This window comes from Eurypyga helias, unplaced genomic scaffold (assembly GCF_000690775.1).
Source record: "Eurypyga helias isolate BGI_N326 unplaced genomic scaffold, ASM69077v1 scaffold2883, whole genome shotgun sequence".
Lineage (NCBI taxonomy): Eukaryota > Metazoa > Chordata > Aves > Eurypygiformes > Eurypygidae > Eurypyga > Eurypyga helias.
In genome coordinates, this window is record NW_010241743.1 from 1 (window position 1) to 11,622 (window position 11,622).

Sequence of the window (11,622 nt, forward strand, 5' to 3'; positions counted from 1 at the left end):
GGAAGGGTTAGGGGAGTATCTCCGACTGATACGTTCCTGGGGACGAAGGGGCGTTTCTGCCCTAAAACCTGGTCTGTAACAGCTCGTGGCCGCGGCCCAGGGATGGGTCACACAGACACACACACACACACGTGTGCGCTGGCTCAGCCACGGGTAGGTGCGGGCTTGGTTCCACGCCGGCGGCTGACCTTCGGTAAGCCTCTCGGTGCGGGTGCACACCCCGACATGCCTGCGCACACGCATCGCCTTGCTCGAGATCAGTCTACACCACTTTACCAGTTCATCGAGTCCGGCTTAAAGGTGCCTTCTTTCCTTCCTCCTAAACTTGGCTGGAGAAATAAAAATGAAGGATGTGACGATACTGCCCGAATTGTACCGCTTGTTTCTTGCAGTTGTTAGTTTAGCATCATTTATATTCATCTTGAAGTCATTACCTTTCTGTCAGTTATCCTCAAAATGCATAAGCTTTTCTGGTTATTGCTTGTAAAAATTACTCAGGTGCAGTCAGTCTCCCCAAAAGCTTCACTTTTATCCTTCAGTTCCTGTACTTTGCTGTGTATGTAATATAGAAATATGAAATCTTTGCCTCTGTCTGTTGTTTATAGAATCATAGAACGGTTTGCGTGGGAAGGGACCTTAAAGATCATCTAGTTCCACCCCCCCTGCCATGGGCAGGGACCCCTTCCACTAGACCAGGTTGCCCAAAGCCTCATCCAGCCTGGCCTTGAACACTTCCAGGGATGGGGCATCCACAGCTTCTCTGGGCAACCTGTTCCAGTGCTTCACCACCCTCTCCATGAAGATTTTTTTCCTCATAAATTTCAAATTCAAATTTCTACTACACTCTGGAGCTAAATCCTGAATTATTTATCTTAGTGTTTGTGTTTTATAGCCTGAGCAGTGAAAACAATGTACACAGAAGTAATGAGTTGTACTTCTGTGTGTGTGTAGTTATTCAGTATGTTCAATTTCATTTAGTATATTTATATTATTTTAATTTCTAAAGATACATATTTAGTTCAGTACTGATACTTAATTCAGATTGTTCCTAGGTTGTGATCTTACAAGAGTTTTCATATTACTTTTTTTTAAGAGGTTTGGAATATTTATTTTGATAGTCTTAGAGCATGGGAAGTTTCTCTTGGATAACTGGGATTGTCATGTAGCTGATGAACACAGTGAGCATCCCACCACTTCTCAGGAGGGATGTGTGCCTCTAGGATACTAGCGGGTCTCCAAGTGCTTTACAGGACAGTGCTTTCCAGCACTTAGCTTTGCCTGTGCAATGCTCTCATAACTTGGAATCAGCAAAAGTCCTAAAGTCGTTCCTCCTCCTTTGCAACAGACAGCAAAAATGCTGACAGAGCGTTTTCTTAGGAGCCTGCAAACACTAGCTTCCCTGGGGCCTGAAGTAACCTCGGTATGTTTTAAGAGGTCTTAAAAGTATATGCTGTTAAACTGCAGACAAAAATAAGGGAAGTTTTAATTCCATTACTCAGAAGAATAGGAAAAAAAAATACATGTTAAGATGGTTGGAAGAAAGAATTTGCCTCTGTAATATTTTGGTTTACATTTGATTACGATCTTCCAGCAATGGTGCTCTTGCCCAGCTTTGGGTAAGCGCTCTTGGTGCGGCCTTCCAGAGGGGCTGATCTTAATATTTGACAGCAGGAGAGGGCCTAGTCGGTTCCTGGTGAATATTAAACTTGTGGTCAGTTTGTGTCACTGGGTTTTGTTGCGCAAGTGTTTGCTGAAACCTTCACAATTACAGCACGTTAAGTTCCACTGAATTTGTTATAAGTCACAAAGTGCTATCTTAATCTCTGATGTACTCTAGGGCTTAAAATATGACCTTACTGATTGCTTTCCCGTAGGAAAGAGCGTGTTGTTTTACCTTCCCTCAGTTACATCTGACTGCTAGACTTTGAGATTTTTGTAATGTTAGTAACTTACTGTGTTGGAGAATAGAAGGAACATGGCAATTGCAGATATTCTTAATTAGCACCTGATTATTCAAGCATGGGATCTTAAGTGTTATGATGCATTTGCTTACATAATGGCTATGATAGGTAGTAAACAATAGATTATTGCAGATTTTAGGGTTGTGTCCTAATTTTTAAGGACAAAATATAGAAGAGAAATACGACTTAACGTGGCTTACGCCGCATTAGTTTTGTGAATGATCCACTCCCCAGTGCTAATCTTATAAAATCTGATCAGTTCTGCTATGCTCACTGTATGTCTTTTTGAGTTGGTTTTTTTTCTTCATGAATAATAGCAAGTACTTTTTTTTTTTTTTTTTTCCCCAGTTGTACCCATTCTGCCTTTACTTCTGACTGATCTGTCTCACTTTATCCAGGGCAAGTTGTCTTCTAAATAGAAAGAATTTAGGCTTGCATTATTATTATCGAAAGAATTACTGACTTGAATTTCTGTTCCTGGCGGTGACAGCAGCCCTTTGCTGAAGCTGAAGGAGCTATCTCACTGCTGCCTCTTTTTATTTGTTTCCTCAAGTATGTTAAACTAAAAGGTGAAGAATGGAAGTGATTTAGTTTGGAGCTTTAGCACAACAAGCCAGTTTTATGACTTCTTATGAAACAGAAAACGTCTGGTGATAAAGGTAACCCTCAGCTTCTCTTGTTTTTTATCTCTGTCAGAGCACTAAAGCTTCGTTCCTAATCTTGTGTGTCTGCGCTTTAAATAAGCAGTTTAAAAATGTTCAATCCAGGCAACTGTTAAAAAGCTGGCACTTGGAATCGCAGCAAAGCAAGCGTTGTGGGCAAAGAGCAGGCAGTACATCAGCATTACGTAACTGTCTGCCGCGGGCCTGCCTGTGATTTGTATTGCTTTCTGCCCCTCCTTCCTTGTCCTCCCTTTGCAGGGCAAAGAGGCAACTAATTGATGGGTAAGAATTTGTCACGCTTCCCTGCAGGAATATGACATCAGAAGTAAGGTAGCCAACCTTTTGCCATCTTGCCTTGCTTCCTTTTTTCTTTTTCCCCTTAGTCACTTGCCTGCTGCAATCCTGTTGGTAAACGTGTCTTAAATTTTACGTTCGTTACAGGTATAGTCAGTTCAGTTGGGTCGTTTCCTTATTGTTCTATTTTTTTTTTTTCTTCCCCTTTTCTGCTCATTGTTGGATAAGGGGACTGAGGCATCAACTTTAGGAAAATAATAAAAATTCTTAAGTGGCCATTCTCCTGATTCTTTTTACTTTCTGGCTCTTTGTCATCTGGCTTTAATTTGTGCGTCACTATCTTGTCTTCATCTATACTGAAACAAAGAAATGCAGCAGTTTTCTGCAGGGGATAAAGCTAGGCGAGCAACTAAGTAATAAAGCTCGTGATTGTCTTTTTTTTTTTTTTTTTTGTGTGAAATATGGTTTTCCAGATAACCAAGTCATGAGGGAAGACTTCACATGCGTTTGACTGATTTAGGCAAAAAAATCCCATTGAAGGCCTACAGGACTTAAAAGTCTTAAGCAGTTCAGCATTTAAATCAACTTGCTGCTCCCCACGGTCTTTCTTGCTTAAACCTTTGGGTTATCAATCTGAGGGTCAGGTAGTCAACGGTCTTGGACTTGCGGGGTGGTCAGGGCTGGGTGGGTAAGTGTTAAAATGGGTAGGTAGCAAACTGGGACAGTTGGATCCAAAGGCAGCAGTCCAGGGGGATGCTAGTTTAGCTGTCACTGAACCGTGCCACGCCGCCTGGCCTTGGTGGGGTTTGTGAGTGAGGTGTGATGTAAGACTCTGAGTCGGCAGCCTGCTATTGTACAGCATGATAGAGGGATGTAGTCACAAAGAAACTGTGACTTTTAAAAGGTCTGTGAATCTTGTATAACGTGTGTGTGCTTTTTAGAAGCAGGTTAAGAAAATGAAATTGCTGATGTAAACGCTTTATTCCAATCCATTTGCCTGTATAATGCTACTGTTGTGAATAGTTCTATAATGATCCCAGATAAGGCATAATTTTCCGTATGAACTCCATTGTCATTGACTCTTCACTCTCACAGTGATACCGGGTTAAAAGCCTTAATCAAAGTCAAGTTGTCTGTGTAGGTCTAAAACACATGAAAGTCAACCTACACAGGAAACGTGCACAAAGAAAAATCTCTTCCTCCTTTCTTTTCACGGGACTGAGCCTAACAGTGATTGGCAAATAAACCCCCAAATATTCTTTATTCTGTGCCTTTGTTGTAAGACCCCTAGCTTAAAGCTAGCATATTTTCTATAGCATTTACTGTCTTTGGAGAACTCTTCTGTAATAGCTGTTACTGAACAGGCCAAGCGTGCTTACATTAGGGAAATTCTGTTGCTTTCCACAGATCTGGCGGTGAAGTCGTAACTGGGAGGTAAAACGCTGTGTTTGGGGAACTATGTTTACGGTATTGAAAAATATTGAGTAAAGATGCATTAAGTGATAAGTGTTACTGTTGCTTGCTTGTGACGGTTGCGCTGATTTTTTCAGTGATACGAACCTCTCAGCCATTGAAGTGCACTGGCTTTTTGCAAGTGAAATGCCTAGCACACACCTTTAACAGTTTAAAAGCGCAAACGAGGGTCTTCTAAAATGAGGTAAAGGACACTCAAATAAGGGCCTATCCTTGGATTTAACTGTTTTTTTAATCTAAATTTTTTTCCTGTGAGAAATTTCTCTGTTAAATATAATGATTTTTTTTTTTCTGGCAAGAATAGCTTTAATATTTTTATATCCACTTTTTCCCTATTTGTTACGAAGAATCCCACAAATGGAAGATGAAAAATTACAAATGTTGAGGCATGTTTGCAGATACAGTAGTGACGCAGTTAATGCTTAAAAAGTAATACGTTTTACTTTTTTTCACTTTTTAGTTAAGTTTTTAAGTACTTTCATGTTTCATGTGAACAGGGAAATAAACCTTCTACCTCTTTGTATGTTCCTCCCAAATCAAGGTGATGAGGTAGGTACCAGACAGGTACAATCCTTTGTTCCCCTCTGTAAATTTAAAGCAGGGTGGTCTGACTGTGAGTGTTGCTGTCACTGTCTTGTTTTTGGATCTCTGTTTCAGAGATGTAACACCTAACTGCAGCTGATTCACAGGGAGAAGCGCTGGCTCACTGGTACAACAGGATTAACAGTAGTTGTAGTACCTTTCTGGTTCTTTATGTGGGCGCAAGCTGTGGCATGTGGGCAGTTTCCTTTCTTTGTGGTGTGGGCACAGAGGGACATAAGGTGTTTTTTGTCAGCCCTGCACACAATTTGGTTTAATTATATAGGGCACCAGTTTTACTGTGCTGGACAAAATTAAATGAGTAGTAAAAATCATCAAGACGTACCTGGGCTGTTCCACTTGGGTTATTCTCCAATGGTCTTGGTTTGAACCTGCACCAGGATGGTGCAGGAGGGAGAGGGTAGGGACAGGGCTGGTCCTTTCTGGTGGCAGCAAGCTCCTGGCTGTGGCTGAGCCTGTCTTGTGAAAATGTGGATTTTTGGGTTCTCAAAAGATGCACAAAACCAGAAGAAAGATGTACCTGATCTGAGCAGTGACACTAAGCCACGTAATGTAAAAGGACAGCTTCAGGCTGTGGCATGCTTACGTGCCACATCTAGTAAATCTTTTAATCCTGTTAAAAAAGGCAGAAGTTCAGTAACAGGAATAAAATGTCTTCAGATAGCAGGGTTCTTAGCAGAAGTCAGCTGTGATGTGGCCACACTAGATGTTCTTTTCATGCTACTTTAGAGAAGAGAAACTCTAAGCATTCTCTCGGCTTGTTTGTGTCTGAAAAATGTGGTAGGAACCACATCAGCATAATCTCAGAAATCAAGCACTATGTTAATACAGAATGTTAGTAGCAGTCTTCTAGATGGGGAAAATTAGGTACTTTTAGCAGATGGCTAATTCTAGGCTTAATTTGAGACTTTCTTCCCAGTGACAGTGTTGATAAAACAAGGAAGATGTGGCAACTGGTAATGTCATCACACCTGACTTTGTGAGACTTAGTGCTGAGTTTGGAATTGTAGAGTTGCATGTTGTGTTGTATTCGATAGCCTTAAACCTCCCTCTGGACTTCAGGTGTGTCAGCTGCTTTGGAAAGGGGAATGAACAAATGGATGTATACCAGTATACCCACATTAGGCAAGCCATTTTCCAATGGAGAAGAAAAGTAATCCCAAGAGATTATAAATTAAAAAAAAAGAAAAAATTGGCAATTTGTTAGGTCAGAGAGGCTCTGCCAATTCTTCCTGCTAATTGCACAGCCAAGTCTGTGGGTTTGAGCTGCCTCAGGCTTAGGTCTCCCACTTCCTGGACAAGTGCTGTCACAACTAGCTGATTTTAGTAAAATGGGCACCCCCTTCGCCAGCTGTGTTTTTAATGAAAATGACTAACTGCTTCTGTTTTGTGTTGAAGTCATTTCAGGCTTGCACAGCCGGGGCTCACAGCGCATGTCAGGATGCGGATGCCTTACGGCTTTAAGAATTACAGTGAAAGTGGAAAATACATTTCCATTTTAACATTTACCAGTTTATTCCGCTTATGCATCGTTTCCATTATCGTAGGCTAAGATTAGTCTAAAATTGATAGAGTCAAACTTCCTTCTCATGGAGGCTGTACCTCCTCCAGCTGTGTTTGGAATGGACAGAATGATGTCGAAAACAACTCTCCAAACTTTGAGTGCTGTAGACGCAACGAAATCTGCTCAGCAACCCATATATTATTTTATTTCTGTTTGCAATCCTATTTTTCTTCTTGAGTTGCTGCTCAGGGTGTTTGGCAGAGATTTGTCATCTTCCTTCTTGAAAAATGCAGCTTTCCAGTAAAAGAATTAAAGAAAAATTTTGGTCTCCAGGTCTTGTATGGTAATAACATTTGCAAACATGGTTTCCCCATTTGAGCTTTGAACAGTATTTTACCTTCTGTCAGTAATCTTATTAATGTTGATTGATTATTGTAAGAGAGGTCAGAATCATGTCCTTGGTAAAGGTGTATATGTAGCTTGAATTATTGAACATGCTTTTGCTTTTCCCTGCTTTAATCTGAAAAGGTAATGTAGAGCAGCCTTGAGGAAAAGTTATTGACAAGAGGATGCTTAGAGTGTCAGTTATCTCCTTGTTGAAGAAAATAATGGGGTTTGTTTGTTTGCTTGTTTTGTGGTAAAGTAGCACAAGCTCATGTTTAAGCATTGTTTTGGTAATGGTTTGTGTTGTTAACAGTTGTCATCTTAGAGGAGTGAGCAATGGGTTTGGTAAGGCATGAGGCAAATGAGTCCTGGGTGATACTGAGGCCAGTTATCCATTTTGATCATGGTATTTTGAGTCGATTGTCATATTTTGGAATTTAAGGAAAATGGTGCCTAAAGTATTTTTAAAGAATGTCCTGAAGCATTAAGACTCTTAATTGAAACTCCAGAGTTGTGGCCACAGAACAGTCTTTGCATCAAATGCATAGAATAAATGATTAGGAAAAAGACTTGCACAAGCTGTTTACAGTTAAAAACCTGTTCCAAATTCTAGAATGGGAGCGCATAATTCGAATTAAGTGAGCAGGCCACCAAAGCCCTGCAGTGCTGGGTCACAGCTGATGATGGGCAGTGTGGCTGGTGTTCCTTTCTCCGTGTCTGCTACTCTGGTGTGGGTGGTGGGGTTTTATTTTTTCTGTGTGTGGGGGGTTGGTGTGTTTTTTTTAATACACCCTATGTATTAAGAAATAGGTCATCTTTTACTCCTCTCTTGAAGAGCTGAGCTTCATAGGTTGCTGCTTTTTTTTTTTGGTTTTGTTCAGCTGCCTTATAATAAAAAAAAACCCCTAATCTGCTGTAAAGTCTCTCCCTCTAGATGTGTGTATCATCTGTCTGGCAACTGAGAGATTCAGAGATTTGTCCTTTGGGCCACATATTCTGTATGCATTGTAAAATGCTTAGTCGATGCTCTCTACCCCTAACAACAGGGTCGAAAAAACTCCATACTATCTGTTGAGACATAAAAATGCATCCTTTAAAGAAAGGGCCTTTAACGTTCGTTGCTGTTACGAGAGTTGTGTTTGTCTTTGCTACCAAACTTTATGCAAGCTGTGAGTGCCATAATGGATGGAAGAGAGAGACCACAAATGAGAATCTTTTCACTAAAGCCTTCTCTTCTGCATGCAAAGCACAAAAAGTGTGCTCTGCTGCTTTTGTGTATGTGTATGGGATTTTTAAGCTGCTGAAATTTCTGCCTGTATCATCTCTCTAATGATGTGATTTACTGATATCTTAAGTTGAGGAGCTTGAGGGCTCCATTTTCCCAGTTACTAAGAAAATGAGATATGCTGAAAAAGGCAGGCACAGTTGACGCTCTAATAAGAATAAAGAGGGTTTGCTTTTATTGATTAATAATATCTTCGTACTTATGTATTATTGAATTAAGGCTTTAATTTTGGGCTAACTGGTACTGTAGAGTAGGAAGCTGTTCCTGCTTGACTAGCTTTATGCAAGTACATAAGTAGTAAAACCTCTCTGTTGTCAGTAAAGTTGAGACATTTAAAGTTTTTCTTAGAATTTTACTGCAGAATTTTGTAGGACAATTACTAACCTGTGATATAGGAGACTCAAAATCAAGTAATTTTTTTTCCCTACCTCTCTCAAATCAAAGTCTTGAGGTGAAACCTTATGCTCCTATGGCACTTCAATTACTGTGATACTTCTTCAGGAAAAATACTCCTTTTCTTTTTTAATCCCTCCCCCTGTAAAATGAGTTTACCGTTTTTAGCATCTTCCTGAGTTGTCTTCATTAGTAAGCATTATGCATGAACTTTCCTGCTGTACTTGGGCTTTGAAGTGAAACATGCATAATATATCTAGAGAAATACTGTGTTTTTTTCAATCAGCATTGAATTTTTCAGCCCAGATGAATGTAGGCTTAAATGGAACCTGGAACTAACGAATACCGAGTTTGCTCTTGGTGACAGCCCTGTCAATTTCCTAATTTTACAGGTTTTCCTATTCCCTCTACTTCTACAGTTTACATGTTTATGTTCTGTGCAACTTCAGCGTGACTGGGATCTGCTCTCTGTACTGATTCTATAAAGTTGCTGGTAAGTAAAGCCATGACCTTTCGACTTGCAATTCTTGGAGCTGTCACTGATGGTTTGCTGAAGCTGTTGATTAGTGGCAGCTGCCAACAAATCCCGATAAAACATTGTCCGTCATCAGGGAGGATAGTGAGGATGAACAGGAGGCGTCGTTGTATGAAACCTGGGACCTGCCTGCCTGTTGGGTCCTGTACACAGTTTTGGGGTCTCACAACAGGAGCATGGGGGAGCTACAGACGGTGAAGGGAAGCAGCCTTCTTAAAAGCGGTGACATTTGGAAGTGATCAATGCTTACAAAGTCACCAAGGCAGCGGACAAAATAGTTGTGGATCTGTTATTCACCAGATCGTGCAATATTAAAACTGGACTCAGTGAAATTTGGGTTGAATCACAGGAAAGATGAGGAGAAGCGAACGCACATGGGTTGTTAATACACAGGATCATTGAGGCAGATAATTCTGACAGATTCAGGAACACAAATTCACACGCATCAAATCCACAACAGATGCAAATAGAATGGGCAGAGATGGCTGCTTTACCAGCTGTAATATAACAGCTGTGCATGTCGGGGAACTCTGAGGAGAACGGATGGCAAATAAGTGAATAGGGCTTTTGTGCTGTCCCTGTGTTTACTGATGATTGTGTTGGAGACCGAGCACTTCCTTAGTCTGACTGCTGGTCTCAATAACAGGCTTCTGCTTATTAATGGGTCTGTATTGTACACTCTCACTTCTAACTAGAAAGTTCTCAAGAAGGAGAGCCTCATTTTGTACTTTATAGAATGTAAGCCAGTTCCTCAAGCTGTTCGTGAGTTACCATTTGACAAACAGAAGGCTACATGGTAGTCTTTTTAGTAACTTCTAAGTTCTCAAGTAAATCAGATTTGCAGTATTTCATAGCGTACAAGCTCTAGACTAAGCTTTTTACAACTTTTCTGAAATATTTTTATGCTTGTGCTTGAATATTTGGGAGATCTTGGTCCCAACCATAGTCTTTATTAATATTAGAGGGTTCAAGTTTTTGTTGACAAATTTCACAGTCAATTTCTCTAAATACGTACTAGGAAAATCTCCTGGAATTTATGCTTGATTTCTAATTATATAATAAATGTGAAGCATGTGTCTGTTTGGTTCATACCAAAATTCCAATATTCAGTATTATTTCCGAATAATTCTGTAGTAGAGAAGAGACCTTAAAAAAATAACTGGAGAGATATGTGTTTTGAAGGGTAACTCTACATTCCCAGTAGAGATACTCTCAGAATATTTACTTTTCTAAGAGAGATCTCATGTTGAAACATGGTATGTTACAGTCCTTTACTAATAGCTCCACTGTTGCTGTTCATGTGGGGGATGGGGAAGAATAGATGTCTTAGAAATCATAAGGAATGAATGCACGTGCGTGTGTTGTGCTGTTAAATGTGCAATTAATTGTTTGAATCTGGATTATAATCCACAAAAAAATGAAAGAGCAGGTAAAATGCTGCATGTAAAGTAGCCATTGGAATAGGGTGGTGGAAGGAGAGAGAAATCTACACACACATTATGTATGTAATTTTTTTATTTCATATTTTTCCTTCACAAAATGCTGATCACCATTTTTCAGTGCTTTGTGGTTGGTTGGTTGTGGGTTGTTTGTGTTTGTTTTTTTTTTTTAATTTATTTTTTTTTCCCCTGACATGCTTATAAGCTCTTAAAAAAACCCTTGAAAACTCCAGTAGGTTAAAGATCCCTAGTCAAAGTGAACTGACTAAAATGATTTAACTATCACCTAAGTAAAGTGCATGTAAAAGACTTTCAATTGCTATGGATCACTGTATTGTTACGTGAGGAGTTTCACTTTGGCAGAAAAGCCATTCCATTGCAACATTTTTCAACAGCATTCAGTATAAATCTCTGGATTCTTTTTGGTAGAAGCTTGCCTCCAGAGGTTGTGGGTTTCCATGGTACCTAATCCTTATTTAGCAGACACTTGGTATTTCTACACAGCTGTGGAATGGCAGCAATGGACTTCTGTTCTGCTTTCCTGCTTCTTGAGCAGATTTTACACCTTTGACCTTCTAACATATTGACTGCTGTTGAAAACTTTCTGCAGAGATGCATCAAGGAAAAAAAAAAAAACCTAACCCAAACCACTGCACTGTCATGAAGGGCTGTTGCTAGATTTGGCCATGTGATAGTTGATGCTTGCCAAGTGATGTGATGCAGTGGAAGGGTGGGGGGGGGAGAGAGATGATGTGGATCATTATCTGTGCAGTCGGGAATTATGATCAAATTTGATCAGTTTATTTAAATACATAAAAGCAAAAAGTAGCTGAAACTTGCTGGACTTTGTGTGTTACTAGAATGTACTGACGTGCCTTATAAGCTTAGTTGCTTACTACTTCAGTAGAGTATTTATTAATCTGAAGGCTCTTCAGTCTCTAGAGGATGGTGTTTCCCAGGAGTGTTGTGGCTCTGGCCAGGGCTGTGTTTCAGGAGAGATTGTGTTTGATGCTGGACTGCAAATACCTGCCCACCTACTAGTTGGGAAGTTAACAGTCTGATCTGCATGGGTTCTTGGTGAGTTGGTGTTAC

At 40.2% G+C, this 11,622-nt stretch overlaps 1 protein-coding gene across 1 annotated transcript in view; it reads left to right on the forward strand.

The window, feature by feature from the left end:
* Positions 1 to 225: 225 nt before the first annotated feature.
* The window catches only part of LOC104507520 (NEDD4 family-interacting protein 2-like), a gene marked incomplete at its 3' end in the record, with an annotated part of 28,087 nt that continues 16,690 nt past the window's right edge, over positions 226 to 11,622 (forward strand). The window contains exon 1 of the mRNA XM_010148837.1: positions 226 to 372. Coding sequence (XP_010147139.1) covers positions 226 to 372 — 147 coding nt within the window. The remainder of the gene's footprint in view (positions 373 to 11,622) is intronic.